Consider the following 22,012-nt stretch of genomic DNA (forward strand, 5'->3'; position numbering starts at 1 on the left):
CGACTGTGTGATTTGTCAGATTTCACAGTAAAAGACTGCATTAGTGTTAATCTGAGACTGCCACTGTCCATGTCTAATCAGAGGGCATATGACACAAACAAATGCAGCCACATAAACACGCATCGATGCATGCAAGCACCCGCGTGGACACACGCACGTGCACACACACACACACACACACACGCACGCTCACACACACACACACACACACACACACACACACACACACACACACACACACAGCTAGCCTGGCGCCATTCTAAAGCTTAATGAAAATGAAGGAATAGCCAGCACACAATTAAGGAATGACCTATTCACATGGTTTATTTACCTCTGACGCACAACAGAGCGTTTCGGCCTGATGGGCCTTCAGGCCGAAACGCGTCCGTTGTCCATCAGAGGTAAATTATGTGAAAAGGACATTCCTTGTGTGAGCTGGCTATTCCTTAATTCCCATGTGTGCCTTGGACCTATGAAGACTCTAGACCAGTGCTCACTGGGAGCAAAGCAAGTCGATGTAAGTTGGATACGCACAGGTGCAAAGGTCCCACCGGGATCCAGGGACTATAGTACTACCCATTGTCAGTGCACCAATTGTACACGTCTGTCTGTCTGTCTGTCTGTCTGTCTGTCTGTCTGTCTAAAAAAAGCTGAATAGCCTATACCGCAAAGCGAAAAACAACAACAAAAACACACAAAGAGACACATCACTAAAGGCAGCAGACTGAAATTGGTCTTGTTACAATTGAAGCTAATAAATTGGTACTCTCTTCTGATAAGATGAAATTGGCACCTCACTGTGCCTTCTGGCTATACCCGTGTGCAGGCTGTGAGCCTCATAAACCCTACAGTCCATTTTGGGTGAGAGCGGATTAGTTTAGAATCCACCAGCTGCTGCAGAGTTGGTTGAAATCGTGACAAACAGTCCTTTAAAAGACTTATACAACTAGTGAAAGGTCATCCATCCATATTCTGGGTGGGAACATTAGCCAAAAATATCAGATCGCTTGTAGATTGGCTATTTTTGTTGAGATTTAATTGACGTAGCCATAGACAGAAAAGGCATTGCAAGTACAAAACCAATTTCTGTTTATTAAGTCTAGACTCTAGGGTTTGGGTGCTTTTAATAAGAGAGCAGTTTCATAGGGCACAGTCACACCTAACTCACTCCATTCCCAATTTCCCATTGAAAAGCATTGGCAGAATCCACCTTCAAAACTTCATTTCATCTACTCAGGCTCTTGTGAACACCCCGGACAGTTTTTTAAGTTGCTTGATTCAGTATTTAGAATTTTAGATATTGATATTCATTATATCTGCCCCGCCCCCTTCCTATACAAACACACTGCACCTTCAAACTCCGTTTTAATCATGTTGGATTCATCGAGTGTTCTGGGCGGCAATTAGTTACTTGATCTTGAGTTGTGAGATTTCTGGAATCCATCAGCTCTAAAGCCCTCAGGTTTTGCTTTGACAATCCTGTCTATCACAGCAGAGACACATAAAGGCCCACAGGAGGAAATGAGGAATGACTGAAAGCATCTTTGAACTATAGTCACCATTCATCTTAGGTGTTACATAAGCGCTCTTTAAAAAGCTCAAGAAAGCATTGGATCATGTGGAAGAATATGATGGCTGCTCTTACAAGGCTGCCTCTTGGCGGCTACATTTCGGAGGCAGTTGTTTCCTTGAGGGACGTGGTGACATACTGAACAATTATGTCAGTGAGGAAGGCCAATGCGTGTTTTTTATTTTTATATCAGAGCTTTCAATCAGAAATAGAATTTTGCTTTACAACTACAATAGCTGAATATATTAACACAGTGATACATACAAACAAAGCACAATGCATTAAACAAACTTGTTTACGTTTAAGAGGCTGTCATTATGCATCAGTCGTGTCACTGGCAAAGAAAAAATACATTGGCTGTATATGTTAATTACCTTTTCATGTTTTTGTGCACATCATGATGAGTGCAGAAACGTATCCCTCACACATGTATGATACCTCTGTGTTATGTTTTTCACCAATAACCAATATCATGAGATCCATAATCCATTGCTACATCTGTCCTAGTTTCCACAAGAGTTGGGGAGAAAAATCTATTTTTGTACACATAAACTCATTCAATATGTGGAGCGACAGCTGAGGGAGAGATGCTTTCTTGGCTGTGATTGAGGGCCCCACTTTGTCTCTAATAGAATCATAGATTAATAATGCACGCCCGATTTTCTAGAGCTATAACCACATTACACTAACTCTTAAATAGATGGATGGCACCAGCAAGCAGTTTTTCTCTCCCCTACTGACAATTAATTGCCACAGGAAATGATGCAGGCTATACTTAGGAAAAGATTCTCCTTTCAAACTATGTTTTCTCTTTATCCCTATTCCACTCTGTCCCCACTCTATTCCTCTCTTTCACTCCTAGTTCTAAATGCATATCCTCCTCCAAGGCTTAATAATGCTGCTGACAGTGTCCCGTTTTTTCCTCTTTCATCGACTCTTAGGTGCCTGGGGACTGCAATGAAAAGATAACCAATGGCAGAGAGCATAAAAAATGAAGGAAGAGGAGGGACAGATGATCGAGGACTATCTTCGCACTCTTCTCCTCCTGATGTTCCAGCGGGTGGTGCCACGGCCCATGGGACCAAAGGTCATCTCCCTCAGGACATTGTGATCCAGCTGACAGGTACGGAAGGACAGTGGGGCAGCCCGGATGACTATGAACTCCTCTTCTCTCTGGAACGTGACAAGAACTGCCCCTCTATCTCTCTCTCCAAGGAGAGACATACCTCAAAGGAGAATGACAGAGAACTGCACTCCCCGGTGCTCCATGTAGCCCCCTCCCCTGACTCTCTCGGGAATTTCACTGGCACCGCCACCATGACGGGCTCCGGTTTCCTCTCCCCTGGCCCACCTTCGCCTACCAAGAGGCCCCAATCTCTTTCCAATCTAGTCAAGTCTTTGTCCACAGAGCTGGAATTCAAACAGGGTTCTACCCTCCGACCCAGGCCGCTGCTCAGCCTTGTGAAGTCGATCTCCACCGAGCTCTCACGCTCAGAACCTGAGGTGTCCCAGTCAAAGTCTGACTCCCGCCTCAACCTCCACCTGTGGAAGCAGCTGACCCAGCCCAAATCCCGTGGCAATGGGGACTCCCGTACTGCGCCTGCCTCTCCCAGCTCGCTCTCCCCCAGTGGAGAGAGCCCCAAAGGGGGGTTCTTCAAAATGGAACTGGAGGACACTAAGAGGAAGCTCTCAGCTGTGCAGGAGCCTCTGAGCAGTATGTTCAACAAGATCATGAGAGAGGAGAGTGTGGGCAGTCCCAAGCAGCAGTGTCGTACCCAGGTTTCAAACCAGGTCAGAGATCTAGGACAGGAGGGCAGCCTTGATGCAGGGGTTTACCTTTCAGAGTCTCCTGTGGGGAGTGTGAAGGGGACTGATGCTGATTCTCCGCCAGAGTTTGACTGGCCATATATCAGACATCCAAGGAATATCAACCATAGACCCTGCCCTGTGCACTGCAACGGGCTAATAACCAGCAGGGAAGAAGGGCTGGAAATATGCACGGATGACGACGTGATGCAAGTGTTAGCCTTTGAGACTTGTAGGCAGCGGCAGAGATTGCCTATTCCTTGTACTTTGCTACCTTCAGAACCTGTGGTCAGGAGGAACTCTCTCCATCACCCTCCTTCTCCTCCTCCTCCTCCTCCTCCTCTACCACGGATGAGCCTTTTTTTTGTGGCGGCCCTGTCTTATGGCTACTTCACCCTGCCTCTCAGTCCCTACCTTTCTGGCCTCGCTGTGGGGTTGGCAATGGGTTTCATGTTTGGACTGTTACTTATTCGGCTGGGCTCCTCAAGGTCCTGCACCAGAGCACGCAGACCAGCAAAGGCCCTGTGTATGGCGGCTGGCAGTACCGCCATCAGCACGGAGCAAGTCCTGAAGGTATTACAGCTGACTCAGTGAGGTGGAAAATATACTCCCCTAAAGCTCATCACATACGCAACCCATTCTCACCACAGGTTGCTTTGGTTAAAAAAAGCTTATTTCCTTATTGCTCATATTACAACGTTTTAGGTGGTTTACTTTCCACTATTGGAGGTATTTGATTTAAGTTGTATTTATAGCTGAGCACCAATGGCAGCATCCAGAGGAAGCAAACCTGTTTTTCTTTCTTACCGATATTGTTTACAACTCATAATGTTATGTGTTTTAGTGCCAAACCCAGTGCCAAACCCAAATCCAGTATACATTAAAAAATATGAATTAAAAACAATCCAAAAAGGTAGCACATCCAAAAATTAAATAAATGGTACTCACATTTCCATTTCTTTATTGGCACACACCAAAAAGGAACGCTTACGCGTTTCGGCTATGCAGCCTTCATCAGAGCATCTGATGAAGGCTGCATAAAGAAATGGAAGGCTACATAAAGAAATGGAAATATGATTACTTTATCCGCCATTTATTTAATTTTTGGATGTGCTACCTTTTTGGAATTTTTTTAATTCATATTTTTTGATGACCTGTCTGATATTTGATGTGTTCTAGCAGAGACGTGGAAAGTTGCCAACAATTAGAACAACAGACACAGACAGTAGTGTTTCCTGCGGGTGATTTATCACACCCCAAATATATCCTAATGTTGCATGTGACCACATGTGGTGCCCTGACATGCAATTACTGTCTTCTAGATAATAATTAAAAAATCTCTGCAGTCTTGGTAGTAATTATCCTCACATTCCTAGCTGAGCTTTACTGCAGGGTATAGAAGAGAGGACAGCTTCCCCCTGTCAAGCCAATGTCAGTTCCAGAGGTAATTAACTGAGTTAGAACCCAAAGGATGTACAGACAGTACAGTGTGGAAGGTGGTAAAGTAGACTGGCATCAAGCTGTGTTTGCCAAACTGTGTTGTGGCAATTAGCGATTTGGCTTTAATGTGAAGGTTGCAATGTCAGACTGTGTGGAAGGAGTTTTCTGCTGGGATTTTTTACAATGACGGAGAACACAGAATATGGCCATTACTTTGATATTTTCTTGTTTGTTTTCATTACAGCACAACATTTCTCAGTCTTCTGCAGCAGGATGTTATTGGCTCATATTTCTGGTCTCTTTCTCACAAAGGAAAAATAATAAGGGAAAAGGTCAGGTGGCTTCAGGCACTGTTGTTCCATAAAAGCCCTGCCCCCACCTCCCACCAAGCATACAGCCCTGACCTTATTAATTGACAATGTTATATTAATATGACCCTAGTATCCTACCTCCATCTAATGTTAACGTCCTGTATTACAATCGCTATTTCGGAATCGTAGGAATTAGATTTAGTACAGAATTTCTGAATTATTATTTCTGAATAATTGCCTGAATTATACAGACAATCGAACTCACAACGCATGTAGCATGATGCGTTGTGAGCTTCTAGAGCTGCTATTTTCGGTGAGTTACCCTGATGCACAGTTAAGTATAAATCAGGCATAATACTAGTCTTGAATGGGATAAATTATGAGAAGAAGCCATTGTGTGTGATAATTCTCTGAGTCTGCAGGCATGTATTGCAGGCTACTTCCTATAGTAGCCCTAACCTAATGTACTGTTTGTCACTGCTTTTGGTTCAGGGCTGGATGAATGAGATATGTGAATATGACGCAGAGTCCTACCACCCATCTTTAACTCAGTCAGTGTTTGCCACCATGGAAGGCTCCCGTCTTCGCCTGAACTCTCCACGCTCCAACATAAGCCGCAGGGCCACATGCCATGAGAAGTTCCCCGAAATGACGTTCGTGAGGTCCCGCTCCTTCGAGCTGGCGCACAGTAAAGTATGAACACCTCTGTTTTTGTTTATTAGAGTGTAGAGAGAAGAGAGCTAACTGAGGTCAGAGAGAAGAAGGAGTCCGCTAATTCAAACTCAGGAACTCAATGGAGCATTTAGTCTGAGCACTAAATGTGCCGGCAAGCACCCCAGGGTAGAGGAATTCTAATGGCTCAGCTGATTTAGCATGGTACTTGGTAGCATGCTCACTATTTTAGCCAGAGACCTTAAACTCTCATATTTAAATTTGGCTCTTACCACCCCGCATCCGTAATCTATGTTTTTATTTTTGTTTTATTGCTGCTGTTGTCGGGATGTGCAGAGTGATCAACTGTGTCATTTGTGTTCTTTTTGTTTTGAGATTAGGGTTGATGTGAGATTATAGTAGGATACAATGACTGGGCAAAATGATAATACAGATTATTTTGATAAAATATTCAGATTGTGATTAGTAATCATGATTTGTAGTCTTGAAGTGTTATGAAGCATGGGAGCAACATGTATTTATTTTGACATTGGAATGACACAAATGAATTCAATGTTCCAATATTGCTGATATTTATATAGTATATCAATGATTTCTATTCTGTTGTGTTAGGTGTATCTGTTGCCCTCTGTGCTAGCCCGCAAGAGGCTGTGGAACCCAAAGTACCCAATCTGCATCCAGCTGGCAAAGGGAGAGAAACCCCTGGAAGAAGATAAGGAGAGAGGGACAGAGGAGAGGAGAGATGGAGAAGAACTGACTGATGAACTAGCAACTCAAAGACAGCCAACAACCAAACCTGCCACTGACCTCCCCACCACTCTCTACCTCTTTGGTCGCACAGGAAGAGAGAAGGAAGAGTGGTTCCATTGCTTCCGGTTTGCCTCAATGTGTGTGGAGATGGAGAAGGAGAGGGGAAAAGAGCCACACAGTAGAAGTCTGTCCAGATCGGGTAGGAGTAATGTTAATGCATTAGTGATTATAGAGAAGAGGAAAGATAAGGCAATGAAGGCATATCTGCACAAATGCTCTGTTATGTGTGGATTATGGATTATATGCTCCAATTCTTTGCATTCCAGACAGAGTCAATTCCTTTCTAGGTAATCTATCTATGATGGGGGAAAAAGCAGTGAGATGATTTTAGAGGATTCAGCTCTCACAGATGTCTGATAACCATTGGCCTGGTGTCCCTACTGTATTTTGGTATAGCATTGGCCAGGTTATTGCATGGGTGAAATATCTCACCCTATTGTGCCTATTTTGTCATAGGCAAAAAACAAAAGATGAAGAAATTCTAAAATGGTGAAAATAGGCTTTATATATATACTCTAAGCTTTTTCCCCAGTATTGTACAAAAAGCACATATAGGGGTTTTAAGTGGTTAAGAGATTTTCTTCTTAAACAGTGCTTTGAAAAAGGCATGTAAACATTTTTTTAGCTGGCTTTAGGCTTTAGTGGGGTTTAAAGCCTACAGCATTTTCAGGACATATGCCAATATACAATTGCACTTAAATCATTTATTTATATACATGCTTTTACCTTCTCGACAAAGATCTAACTGACACTTTTGTCAGTTGAGCTTGTATGGACTATGGAGAACATTGAGAATCCTATGTTAACCCCTCACAGTAAATCCACATTGTAGACAAATAGCAAAATGTCCTACAAATCGCAATGATGTGAGCTTGTAGTTCAACTATGTATTTCGTTATGATTTTATTATTATTGTTGTTATTGTTGTTTTGAAAGATTTGACATACCAGTACACAAAATAGGGCGCCAGGGTTAACTAAGCTTTTTTCCCAGGTGACACATCAGTTATTCAGAGTGGGAGTCCCTCACGGCGGCTCACCCCCCAGGGCAGCCACAGCTCCAGCAGAGTGGCCAGCATTGATGATGAGACCCCCTTGACCCCCACATCCCCCTCTAACCGGACCTCCATTGGCACCTCAAGGGACCTTTCTCTGCTGGACTACCCTGGGTACATGGCTCATCTCCTGACAGAGCTACCGAGCCCCCTCACTAGCCCAGTAGCGAACGGCACACAGACAAGTCCTACAGCTAATGGACATGTGAGTCATATTTAGAGCGATAATGAAGCATATATAACATCAAATTAAGCATATACATGTAACATGAAGTTATACTATTTCAGGGGCAACATGATAATTAATAGCTACAACTAAACTAACACTCCTCAATGTTTGTTTAACTGAGTGTACTGTACCAGAATGAATGAGTCAAGTATGATAGATGTAAAGGAATAATTTGATATAATTGATGCATATACCATATTGCCAATGAAGATTGATTGATTGCTGGATTGATTGATTATTCGATAAAACACAAAAAAGCTTGAGTTTTATTTCCATTGCGGTCCTTTAAAAAGGATAAGATGTGAGTAAGCTTTCCTCTGGATGTTGTCATCATCATCTTATAATAGGAATATATGATACAAATAGTTACAAGTAGGGCCTATCATACTGTTATGTTAAATTATATTCATATGCCATGCATATAAGGTGCTAACAGTAACTATGTAATTTAGGTGTGCAGTGGATGAAAATACTTTGTATAGGGGTGCTCTGTGCCCCACCAGGGTGAGAACCACTGATCCTGGTAATGGGAAAAGACACAGTATCTCAGGCTACATTTGTGCATTCTATTCTAAAATTTTCCATAGTTATGATAGTTGATATAAAATAGCAATTCAAGATAAGGTGAGATAAGCTCTCAGTTGAACAGACAGACTGACCAAAAGACCAAGTGACTGCATGGTAACAACATGCAGTCATCTGTACCTTGCCTGTACCTAGCTCTATATTAATTGGGTTTAGGTTGCACCTATGTCTCTTATTTTTTCTTAGCCATGACTCAGGTTTAAAATATTTGTTTCCTTCCTGCAGTGCACCTGCAATCTCACACAGCGCCTTGGGGAAGGCCAGACAGCATGGGCCAACGCTCTGATTGGTCGGATCTTCTGGGACTTCCTGCGTGAGAGACACTGGTCTGACATGGTTTCCAACAAGATACAGAAGAAGCTGAGCAAAATCAGAGTGAGAGGGATTCTAATCTAATGCACACGTTGGCCATAGGGGTTCAATTTGTAAAAAACAATTGGGGCATTTTCTTTAACCACTTACTGTATGCACTACTGTATACTTATTCGTATGACAAATATTGAGAATAGCTGTACTTACTTACGTACTGCCCTTTACGCCGGCTGGCATGTAGGGCAGCAACAAAGGATCTCCACTTCAGTCTGTCCTGGGCCAGCGTCTTTATAGATCCCCAGGTGCGATGCAGGGTCTTCAACTCTCCCTCCACTGTCCTACGCCAGGTGTTCTTGGGTCCGGTCGGCCTCTTTTGCGTTTGCCCTCTGGTGTCCAGTGAAGTGCAGTTTTGGTGATGTTGCCTTGTTCTCTACGTATTACATGCCCAATCCATTTCCACCGCCTTCTCATAAGGATGGTATCCATGTTTTCTTGTTTACACAGATCAAGAAGGTGTTGGTTGGAGATGGTTTTGGGCCAGAATATTCGCTGGATTTTCCTTAAGCTTTTGGTGTGGAAGGTTGACAGTTTGTGGAGATCATTTTCTGTCGTTCTCCAACATTCAGAACCGTATAGCAGGGTAGACAGGACACAGCTCTGGTACAGTCTAAGTTTGGTGTTGGTGCTGTACTGGGCCGACTTCCAGACATTGTTAAGCCTCTGTAAGGTGTTTATGGCCTTGCTGATCCTGCTTGTGATGTCGCTACCTGCGCCTCCATCATGACTTACTACGCTGCCTAAGTAGGTGAAATGTTCTGTTGTGGCTAGGTTTATTCCTTCTATGTGTAGTATTGTGTACTGGTGTGGGGTTTGGGATGTTGAGCACCATCAGTTCTGTCTTCTTCTGGTTGATCTTCAGACCTATTTGCTTTGCAAAAGTGTTCAGACGACTTGTTTTCTCTTGCAACTGTTGGTGTGTGTGGGAGAACAGAGCCAAGTCATCTGCAAAATCGAGATCTTCCAATTGTGAGAAGAGGGTCCATCTGATGCCTCTTGGAATGTCTTCGGTGGTTCTTCTCATAACCCAGTCTATGACCAGGTTGAAGAGCAGTGCAGACATAACGCAACCTTGCCTCACTCCTGTTTTGACTGCGAAACTGTGTTGACTATTTCCAATTTGGCATGTGAAGTTGTTATAGAAGCTTTTGATGAGAAGGACAAGTTGGTTCGGTATCCCGTATGCACGTAGTATTCTCCACAAGCTGTCTCTGTGAATGCTATCGAAAGCCTTCTCGAAATCCACAAAGTTGATATACAGTTGCCTCTGCCACTCTGTACACTGCTCTATGATGTTACGTAGGGTGAATATATGGTCAATACATCCCCTACCTTTTCGGAACCCTGCTTGTTCCTCTCTAAGTTTTTTGTCGATTGCATCAGATAGTCTTTGAACAATAATTTTGGCAAGGATTTTGCTGGGGATAGACAAAAGGGTGATGCCACGCCAGTTGTTGCAGTTGCTGAGGGCACCTTTCATTGGGATCTTCACGATTTCACCTTTTGTCCAGTCGTCCGGTACCTTCTTCCTTTCCCATATGGCTCTGAAGAGTGGTTTTAGCACTTTAGCTGCCAGCTCTGGGTCTGCTTTGAACAGCTCTGCATTTAGGCTGTCCTGCCCGGGAGCTTTCCCATTCTTGAGGGATTTGATGGAGGACATGATTTCTTCCATCTCTGGTGGTTCAATCTCAACATCAAGGTCGACCTCTGCTTCCTGTATATCAGCCTCTAAAGTTGGAGGTGGTCTGTTGAGGAGTTCGCTGAAGTGTTCTGCCCATCTAGTTTCGATATCTGCTTCAGATGTGAGGAGTCTTCCATTTTTGTCTGTGATTGGCCCGTTGGTGTTTCGGCGGTACTTTCCACATATAGTGTTGGTGATCCTGTATACAGTCCCCTGTTCCCCTCTTTTGGCTGCATCTTCTGCCTGCTTCACGAGGTCCTCCATGTAGGCCCTCTTATCTGCTCTAATCATCTTTTTTACTTTTCGCTCAGCTTCTCTGTACTGGTCTTTGTATCTTTCCTGTAGCCTTTCAGATTTTGTTTCCAAGACTTTCTTCTTCAGGTGTCTCCTGTTTTCAATGCACTGCCAGGTGTCTGTTGTGATCCAATCCTTCCTTTTGTTTTTGGTTGTTCCTAGACAGGCTTTACTACTCTCAGAGTATACTGTTTTAATCTGTCCCACATGGTGTTGATGTTTTCTGGTTGTATGCGACCATCTTCAATGCTCGTCAGCGCTTGGAACCTGTTCTTCAACTTTAGGACGAAGGCATTCTTGACTCTGGGAGTATGCATTTTACCCACATCAAAACGCTGACGTCCTAATTCTCTTCGTTCTGTTCTCCTGAGCTTGAGCTTCAGTACTGCTGTTACCAGGTGATGGTCACTGTTGACATCGGCTACCCTCCTCACTCGTACATCTAGGAGAGAACGTCTCCAGGTGCCATTCACCATCAGGTGGTCGATCTGGTTCTTGTCTCTTCCATTTGGGGAACACCATGTCAATTTGTGTATGTCATGGTGTGGGAAGAGAGTTCCTCCAATGATGAGGTTGTAGGTGGTACACAGATCCAGCAGCCGTTTTCCGTTGTCGTTCATGGTTCCACAGCCTTCATTCCCCATTTCTTTTTCGTAGTTGGTGTTCTTGTTCCCAACTTTAGCATTCAGGTCACCCATTACCCATTATAGCTGCACACTATTCTTTTAATTTATTTATTTAAAAAGAACAATCTTGACAAATTTGGACAACATTTTACAATTTGCCTTAAATTGGGATGGCAGGGTTGATGTGGTTATATAATTAAATTGTTAAATTGTGATTGTATCAAATGAATATCAGACATATCAGTGTACATTTTATGTAGTCTGACCAGAAGCAGGAATAAAACCTTTAGACTATACATTTACAACGATAGCCTAAGCATTTAATTCACAAAATACTGACCCATTAGATTCTAAATACTGCAACCCATTTTCTAACAAAAAAAAGACAAAGGACACTTGCATCACTAGTGTATGACACAGAGAGACACAGAGAGTATGCTTGCTATCTAATCTTCAAACTAAAAGTAAAAAAATTTGTTGTTAGTAGAGACTGGGCCACACAAGAGGAGGTTCGGCCGGAGACAAAACATGCTTTTGTGTGTACATGCGTGTGTGACTGTGTGCATGCATGCGCAGCACGTGCATGTTCATGTGCACACAACCGGCGCCAGGCCGCATAAATTCGCATTTTGCTCAGTCTGGCCTGTGATCTAAAATTAGTTTGACACCCCTGATCTAGAATTAGAGCCTCCAGATGGAGGCTGGGCTGATGCAGGACTAGTGAGAAGTAATGGTTACAATGTGAGCAGTGGGGCAGTAATACAATTATAAAGTAATAACATATGGAGTGTTATTAATTTACATGCTCAGAGAACCCATTCATAATTACAATTAAAAATGATTAAAAAAAAAAAAATGTTTAAATGTCATTATGATAGGTTGTACGTTGACATGCTTTCTTCTCTCTTCCTGTCTGTCTCAAAGTTGCCTTATTTTATGAATGAGTTGACACTGAATGACTTGGACATGGGCTCCACCCTGCCTCAGATCACTGCCACCTCCAGACCAGAGGTCAACCATAGAGGTAAGCATGGCCTGATGCTTACACACACACACACACACACACACACACACACACACACACACACACACACACACACACACACACACACACACACACACACACACACACACACACACACACACACACACACACACACACACACACACACACACACATGGCTGTGCTGTACTCATGACATGGCCTCTAAGTATTCTGTTTGTCTGTTTGACTTTGCTACTGATGATTGTACGCAACAACAAGTATTGCATTGTGTGTTTGAGCTGACAGGCCCTTTTTCATGTCAATCAATCAAGTCATCTCAGGTTATCTCAAGCGGCAGATGCAAAAATCATTTTTCATATTAGAATTATATATATTTTTAGGGCCATGTCATGTGGTCTACCTGCAAAGCCTTTGTGATCTATACTGGTAGATCCTGATCTACCTTTTGGGCACCGCTTAACGTCAGATCAGCGGTTTTGTCGGCCAGCGCCAAAAATGCTCCCCGTCCCCGACAGCATAATCGGAGCAAATACCGGGCAGTGTGTATGAGCCATAACGTGTTGACTACATATATATATATATATATATATACACACACACACACACACACACACAGACAGATAACTTCAGAGGGAGATAAAATAATCCATGGATTTGGAGTGTTCCCAAATATGATTTTGCGCATTTTCTCTACAAGCTCACAACACATTGCACTGCGACACATTGTGAGCTTGCAAATCTACTATTTTCAGTGTGCAACGCTGGTGTGCAACTAAGTACTGTAGAAATTGGGCATTAGACAACCAGGCTACCATGTCACAGGTTTTGTCCACAGATCATCCCATTTTCAGCTTTGGCCTGTTCCCCTGCTCAGCTACACAATGTGTCAACCCAACCTCATGGGAATTATAATCTGTTGTAATTTACTGTAATGTTCAGAGCCTTCATAATCACTGCAAAGCTGTTTAATCCACTCAGTAAGTAGTAAGTACTTATACACAGATTGGCCCTCAGGCATGAAGCTAACCCACCAGCTATGGTCTTCATTTAATTATCTTTTTGAATAGGATATTATGTGAAAATTGGGCAGAAGAGGAAGGATAGACCAGACAGTGGTTCTATGAAATTATGTTGATTAGGTGCGTCTTTAATCTAGGGGGACGCGTTCTAGCGTGCATGCACTGATGCACATGCACCGTTCCGTAACCGTTCCGTCCCTGCATGTGCATGTCAAATAATTACTGGTACCACGGCATGGTACTGCGTTCTACGAGTATGACACCACTGCCTATAACTAACTGTGCTCAGTGTTCTCTTTGCTGCAGGCCTGTGGTTGGAAGTGGGGTTGGTTTACACAGGAGCCCTCCAGATGACCTTGCAGACCAAGTTTAACCTGTCCAAACTGGGCAAGGAGGGAGGCCAGGACACTGACAGTCTGGCAGATTCTGGGAGTCTGGGGTTAGTTGCACACGTGCATGCAGTGCAAAAACTGACAGTGATGCATGCACATGCATGCACGCACACACAACAATGCACATGCATGCACACGCATGCGCACACACACACACACACACACACACACACACACACACACACACACACACACACACACACAATGTGTGTGACAATGGATGACTTTGTGTCTTCAGGTGATCTCCAGGATTTTGTGTCTCATTAAAAACCCATCTAGTCTGATCTGAGAAGTACAGCACTTTACCTTTATTAGTTGGCTTCCTGCCCACAGCCAGAACATGGGGTGTCTGAATGTCTGTCATTGATTCATACTGTGGCATTTACATAATGTAGGCTTTACTGCCTACATTTGTGTAGTGTCTTTTTGTGCTGTTGAGTGACTGGAACAGTACATGTTCTCTACTTGTAGCCTACAGTTTAAGTAGTCACTTTGCGTAATACAGCACTTTGTAAGAATTAGTTTAAAAAAATAGCTAGATTAAAAGTTGTAAAAAAGACGAATGTGATACTCTTATGTCTCGCACATAAAAGAACTTGAAGGAACATGTCGGGAGTTGTAGTTGCAGTAAGACAAAATCAGACACAAACATGATCATAAACATTATTCTGTACAAATAAATCCATCCATCTATCTGTCATTCTGCTCTGTGTCTGTCTGCTGTTGCAGGTCCATCCTTAATGTGTTGGCTGACAGTGATGAGGAGTCCTCCAGCGCCGGTTCATCTGATGAGGAGGATGTTTTTCTGTCTGACTCTCAGTCACCGATGGGAGAGAAAGGGGCTCCCCCTGGAGCTGAGGGGTAAAAGTAGTTTGTGTTGCTTTCATGACTCATCAATATTAGTGCCTACTACAACGCAAACTATAAAGTGCTTCTGATAAGGCTTTTGTTCCCAATAGGTTTTAAGCTCAATATTGTTGTGATCAAAAGGATGTTTGTGTATGAGTGTGGGAGGGGGTTATGTACAATGCTGTAGCATACTGCTTGTCACAGAGTTCTCATCTCTACAATATTGATGATGTAGTATTGCAAATCGTTCTGGTTAGCTGTGCATACGATCACAATCAATCTCCAAAATATACACCAACTTTACTGTGTATTTATGTTTCACTGTTGGCCTTGCACTAATACATCCACTCATACAGCCTGTCCTCTCCTCATAGGGCAGCGGGTGGCAGGACTGGGAGGAAAATCTTGAGATTTGTGGACAAAATCACAAAATCAAAGTACTTCCAGAAAGCGACCGAGAACGAGTTCATTAAGAAGAAAATGGAAGACATGTCCAACATGCCCCTACTGCTTACTGTCGAGGTTCAAGAACTGTCAGGGACACTGACCATCAACATCCCACCTCCCCCTACAGACAGGATATGGTATGATGGGATGTATTTTAGGTCTTTATTGTATGGCATTGTATATATTGTATTGTATTGTTATTTTCTTGCAATTCTGTCCTGTCCTAGTTCTGTTCTTGTTATATTAGTGACTTAGAAATCTCTGCACTATTGATTTTTTTTTATATGAATATGAACCGAATATAATCTGATACAGTTTGTATACAGGCTAAGTGACCCAGAAAGAATGCACACACTGTACATATAGATTAGATCTGAAACAGCAGTAGAAAGTGACATTTCTAAATGTTATGGATCTACCGTGTCTGAATGTGCCTGTATACACATTTGTGTTCTATGTGTACTGTTACTGTATGTACGTTGTGCACAGGTACAGTTTCTGCGTCCCACCGAAGCTGGATCTACGCGTCTGTCCCAAACTAGGGGAACGGGAGGTGACCCTCTGTCACGTGACTGAATGGATTGAGAAGAAACTTCAGGCTGAGTTCCAGGTGATTACTTAATGTTAGCGCGGTGATAAAATAGGCGAAAGGTATTAAAACACCCCCATAAACTTTGATGATAGAACAATAACTTTGATGATATAAAAGTTAACCACATCCTATTCTAGGACTCTCACTGGCATTCATTTATTGTTTCAGAAAGTGTTTGTGTTCCCCAACATGGATGATATCCTCCTGCCCCTGATGCATTCTGGGATTGACAGTCCTCCGTCAACCCCAAATCTCTCGCCACCATCCCGAAGCCCCAGCATGGAATCCATAGAGAAGAGCCCAGTGGGACCACAGGGCCAGAGTCTGAACAGTGACCCTGTGTGGTAGATTTAAGCTATTGCAGTGGATCTCTGAGACTCCCAGACAAAAGAGAAAGTTGCAGTCATTGGAGGTGCATCTGGGAACCCATCTAGAGAGACTAGTGGAGGTGTAATCTCTCAAAACTAATGAGAGATAAATGAGATTAGCAACTCTACCCTAAACATGTGATGTTGTTGTTAGTAGGAATAAACAGCCCGGGAGGAAGTGGACTAAGAAAGGGGAGGAACCAAACCAAGTTCATGTTTCTACCCAAAGAGGTAAAACACAAAGGGGGTCAAATATGTATTTTTTTTTTCTTTTTACTAAATGGGTTCCCAGATTGGTGGAGGTGTGACAACAAATGATGTCCAAAGCAGACAGTCCTACACAAACATTAGAAGATTAATGGGTGTCATACAGTATGTCAGGATTAAGACAAGTAAGACGCGCAAACGCTGGAAGCGAACGCAGCTCGTAAATTGCAATAACAATTAGAATAAATTACGTACTTTCTTTTCTTTTTAGTTAGTAATTTTTTGAAGTTTTCTACTGTGTGTGTGTGTGGTTGTGTGTGTGTGTGTGTGTGTGTGTGTGTGTGTGTGTGTGTGTGTGTGTGTGTGTGTGTGTGTGTGTGTGTGCTACAGCTGCGCCCATTTTACAAAAGAGAGGCGAGGGAAAACAATTTAGAACAAATATTAATGAAAGCCTCTTCCTTAAAGAAGACGGTGATAAGCTATATATACTCTCAAATGTTCATTAAAATCCCAAATATAAGTAGTAAAACATTTTGAGCAGAGGATTTTGGGTACCAAATTGATTCTAAAAAGTGGAAAAGAATCTTACTAAATGCAAAACAAATTACATGCTCTAACAAAACTCAAGAGACACAGTACAAGATCATTCACAGGTTACATGTAACTCCAGCTATACGCAGTAAATGTGATCCAACATGTTCTGGGCAATGCTTTAAATGTAAAAATAATGCTGGCACATATAGCCATTTAATGTGGTCATGCCATAAAATCAAAACATTTTGGCAAAGTGTTCAAAGGGAGATATTGAAGATTTTTGAGATCAGGATACAGTTAAACCCAGTGAACTTGGTACTGGGCTTAGACTTTGATTATGACTTAAGGTATAGATACATTTTACGAATAGCCCTTTATGTCGCACGGCTCACAATTCTACAAAAATGGTTAGATGAGGATCCCCCTGACATACAATTATGGTATGAAAAACTCATGTCGATATTGCCAATGGAGAGATTATCATTATTATTATTATGTACTAAAAGGCAATCTTACTGACTTCATCGGAGACTGGTCACCTATTGCAAGATTCTTAAAAGATGAATGGAAAAGAGTAATATGTATGGGTGTAACAGTATGAGTATGTGTATGTATATATGAGTATGTGTGTATATATATATATATATATATATATATGTATGCAAAGATATATATATATATATATATATATATATATATGTGTGTGTGAATGTGTATATGTATGTATATATACGAATTATCAACTGTATGATGGAGTATACCTGACTACTTTCCTGTACTATTTGCTGGCACGTTGTCGTTTTTGTTTTGTTTTTGTTTTTTTATGTACGTCATTGTGATATATGTCAAATAACTGAAAACCAAATAAAAATCATTGAAAGAGAACAAATTATGAAAATGCAATTAAAGTTATGTTTAAGAAAATGATCACATATGGCGTTGTTAGCTTGAATATCTTTTATTTTTGGCGAGCTTGTCCCACAAATGACAAAGCCCTGTTGCAGGTCCGTCTTATTCCATTCCATTTATTCAGCTTTTATTTTTTTAAGCATTTTGAATTGATATTTATTGTTTTTCTTCTTGATTTATTTTATTTAATCAATCGCTTATTGATAGTAATTGTGGCATTTAGTTTTCATGTGCAGTTTAAATCACTTTCTAAACCCTGTTTAAAGAAAGTTATATTAAAGAACATTTATTATATTTATTAGTACATTCATTTTGTTGACACGTAAAATCCTCAGTGTTAACAGAATTGCCATCTCTAAAGCAGAGTTCAGTGTTGACGAGTTGTCACTGTGATGCAGTTATGCTGCCTCTAATCTCTCAAATTCAGAGCTCTGCAGCTGAATCTGTCAGCAATCCCGCTACAACGTGTAGAGTTTGTTGTTAGTAGGAATGAAAACAGAGACGCACCACCAGAAGGAGGGCTGAAGGAGAGTGAACGGGGCAACATCCACTCTCTACATGGGGAATTGGGTGGTGCCCCCAGAGGCAAATTCCGATGGGTTCCCAGATTGTGCTGTCACTGACTCAATATAAACATAGTAAAATCCTCACTGTTAAACTCTGAGAGAGTAGGCTACATCATGTTACCAAATGGACCTGGAAATGGGCCCTATTTGGTTACATTTGTACACTCATGTTACATGTTACATTTGGATAGATTAACAGAGGATTTTACTGTGTTAATGGTGTGATTTATTAATTGAAAGTTATACTGTATGTAAATTGAAAGTTATACTGTATGTAAACTATGTATGTTATGTATTGAAGAGCAATGTACTTCAAATGACTGGCATGTCTTTTGACAATGTTTACATGTGAAAAACTCTTAAGAGATTATGTATTCACTGCTTTGATTGTTTACAGATCAGTTGTCACTGTCAGCACTGACTCAGCAGTATTTAGTATACTGTAGATGATGGAAGTAATTACTGTATTAAACAACCAAGAACAACAGTTGTGTTTTAATTTCTAGTTTTATTCTGATGCAATCTTTACTCTAAAGTACTGTATAGCTTTGTCCCATGTATGAATATTCTGTTCTAGAAGTCTCCATTCAATTCATACTGCAAGTATCCTCCTCAAGTGCTCTACTATACGGCAGAGAAACATATTGTCCAATTCAAGTTTGACCGGGAGGCAGTCAGGGGAACACAAAGATATCTAAGCCACCACTGGCACAAAGCTTGATGCTATAAACGTGGTGTGAGTGTCTTTAAAGATCCCTACATATTATATGCTTTTTTTTGTTTGTTTATGTTTTCTAAAAATGTTATACCAGGGAGGAATGTGTGAATGAATCCCAGAGCTGGACTGAGACAAGAAAGTCACTTGAAGCCCTTACTACCACTTTTACAGAACAACATAAATTATACACAACCAACAGACAACTGCACTGAAACAGACAATTAATTTAACATTCGGCCCAGACCGGCCCACTGCTCACAAGACCGGACATTATGTATGGTACGTTAAGTGGCCAGTCTAGGCCTGATGAATCCACGTTATGAGTCTGGCTAAGTACCGCTGACTTCACATTCTATGCTTCCTTGGCTTACCACTGCTAAGAATTAAACAGTGTTGATTTCGTCGACTAATATACTATGACAAAGAATCTTTGTCGAGTGTCGACTACCTTTTTTCACTGACGTAAACTAAATGGAAACTAAATGAAAACTAAGTTATGATATCTAAAACTATAAGACTAAATATATTGACACTTTTGTCAACAAATTAAAAGTTAGACTAAAATGTTAGGAAGGGACTATAGTGGACAAGAGATCCAGTAGGCCTAAGTCATTTTACATTTGGTTGCATGCTGAAAATAGCAGATCTACAAGCTCACAAACTTGTAGATCAAATATCTACAATATCATTCTGACGGCATCAAGGCCTGCCAAAATAAATTTTAGTTGACTAAATCAACTGTAGATTTAGTCGACTAAAACTAGACTAACACTAAAACATTGCACTTGACTAAAATGAGACTAAAACTAAATGAAAACTATTCAAGAGACTGACTAAAACTAAAATCAAAATTTGCTGTCAAAATCAACACTGGAATTAACCTCCCATTAAACAAGATGACATTTTCATGTTGTTCAAGAATTCTCATGCTTTATTAATCCAGAGGAAAGGTGACACCTCCCAGTCACACAGTTACACATAATGTATTAGACTTATGTCATTATTGTCAAAGCAAATGGAATGTTACTCTAGAGTCCAAACAGTTTGTCATTTATGGCCTATAGTGTGCAACAAGTAAGTATGCACTCGACAGAGTGCAGTTCTTGTTCTTATCTAAGTCTATCAAAATAGTGCAATAGAGTTCACTGGTGTTATAAGAGTTCAGTGTAAACTCACATAAAGACACTCATTCATAGATTTGATGGAGCATATCCGTGATAATACCAGGAACAGGTTCAGAACCTGTTGGCAAGCAGTAGAGCTCAGATCAGCATCACATCAATCAAAGTTCCCACCAAGAGTTAGAGAGTATGCACAGGCATGATTCCCCCCCCTCATCTAGACTGAGTGGCAAAACATTGAGCAGCATGGAGTGTTGGAAGGGCTCGAAATCACTAGTCAACCAGGCAGCAAAATGTTGCGTTATTGAAAACAAGCACTTATAAACTCTGACACTTCTTTCTTTTCTTGACATATGACATTTCAAGAAACAAAAACTTTGCAGATAGAAAGAGGATAATTCAAGCTTTTCGTTCAGCTGCAATGTTGGTGAGTTTAACATTGTTTAATGCAATCAGACAGGACTTTTCCGTTTGGATGAATGGGCTGTCAAGACCAGAAAGTAGTTTTTTGCCACTCAGTGGGCGTTCCCGCATAACTTCCAGGTACGATGATGTCAAACGCATAGCCTACCCTCTGCCACCAATTCCATAACATATAGTGCTGCAGGGATGATGTCACAAACATACACTGAAAGTAACCCTAACCCTAACAAAAACAAATCGCATCAATTAAACTCATATACAAATCAAACATACCTTAAATGTTGACAATTCCGTAAAACATTGGTTCAGAAACAACAAACACACCTTGGTTAATGACACGCGCTTTAACATGTCCTTGATCCGTCTACACGGAGGCTTGACAAACAATGTTGTGAACTTGTGAGCCATCGCTGGTTCAACACCAAATAAGGACATGGCACCGGACGTGACGTAATTCCAAATGACCTTTCCCAATATAATGTGAAATAAAACAAAAATAATGACATATTTGATATTTCTGACAGCCAACCTGTGTGTGTGTGTGTGTGTGTGTGTGTGTGTGTGTGTGTGTGTGTGTGTGTGTGTGTGTGTGTGTGTGTGTGTGTGTGTGTGTGTGTGTCTATGGTGTGTATATGTGTGCGTGTGTTAATTTAACAAAGGTGCAGACGATCAGAAATCAGCAGAGTGAGCAATGTTTGCGGTACTCTATGCCGAATTGGGCACCTATCGGACGGCTGCAATTCGAAACTGGTCCCCGTAATGTATGTTTCTTTTCCCTGTTTGCTTCTTTTATGATGAATTCCTGTTCTGTTCTTTGACTATATAGAAGTGTCTATTTGTACGTCTCTAAATGTTTTGATGAATTGAACATGGTGGACCCTTTTGTAAACATTGTAAACAAGTGTAATGCTTAATTGGGTTGTCCACTCACAGTTAACAGTCTTTGTATTGAGTTTGTGCTTTAATGTACTGTAATTCTGCAAACTGTTAATAAATATTTCAATCAATCAATCAAAGTGGACTCAGACCCAGACTTTTTTTACTGTAGGCTACTTACTTTTTATTGTTTTAAATTAATACATGAGGGTAAGCTCCTTCCGGTTTCTTGTTACCAGTAGGCCTATTCACTAAACACTGACACAGGATGAGACAGACAGACATACTGGTACGCAGACCTCAGCTGCTGTCAGCAATATATACCGGTCTATGTGTATTCCTATTTTATATATTTTATGGAGGGACAGACAGGCAATGGGGAGAGAGATGGGGGGGATGACATACAGTAAAGGCCGTCAGGATCGGGAGTCGAACCTGTGGCACACTGCCATACTGGATTACCAGCCAAGGTGCCTAGACCGCTGAGACACTGTATGTCCTTGTGTAATGATAATAAACTGGGTGTACTAAGATTTGG

The 22,012-nt window shown here is 41.6% G+C and overlaps 1 protein-coding gene across 1 annotated transcript; it reads left to right on the plus strand.

Annotated features, from left to right (window-relative positions):
- Positions 1–361: 361 nt before the first annotated feature.
- tex2l (testis expressed 2, like) lies at positions 362–16,100 on the plus strand (the record flags this gene model as incomplete). The annotated part of the gene is made up of 12 exons (XM_083787577.1): positions 362–401; positions 2,628–3,949; positions 5,620–5,820; positions 6,412–6,748; positions 7,615–7,868; positions 8,703–8,852; positions 12,372–12,471; positions 13,779–13,911; positions 14,594–14,725; positions 15,088–15,297; positions 15,650–15,770; positions 15,921–16,100. 12 exons carry the CDS (start codon positions 362–364, stop codon positions 16,098–16,100), a joined length of 3,180 nt encoding a protein of 1,059 aa, XP_083643703.1.
- Between the last annotated feature and the right edge of the window lie 5,912 nt (positions 16,101–22,012).

The sequence above is a fragment of the Protomyctophum parallelum genome, assembly GCF_964188405.1.
Source record: "Protomyctophum parallelum genome assembly, chromosome: 17".
Taxonomy (NCBI): domain Eukaryota; kingdom Metazoa; phylum Chordata; class Actinopteri; order Myctophiformes; family Myctophidae; genus Protomyctophum; species Protomyctophum parallelum.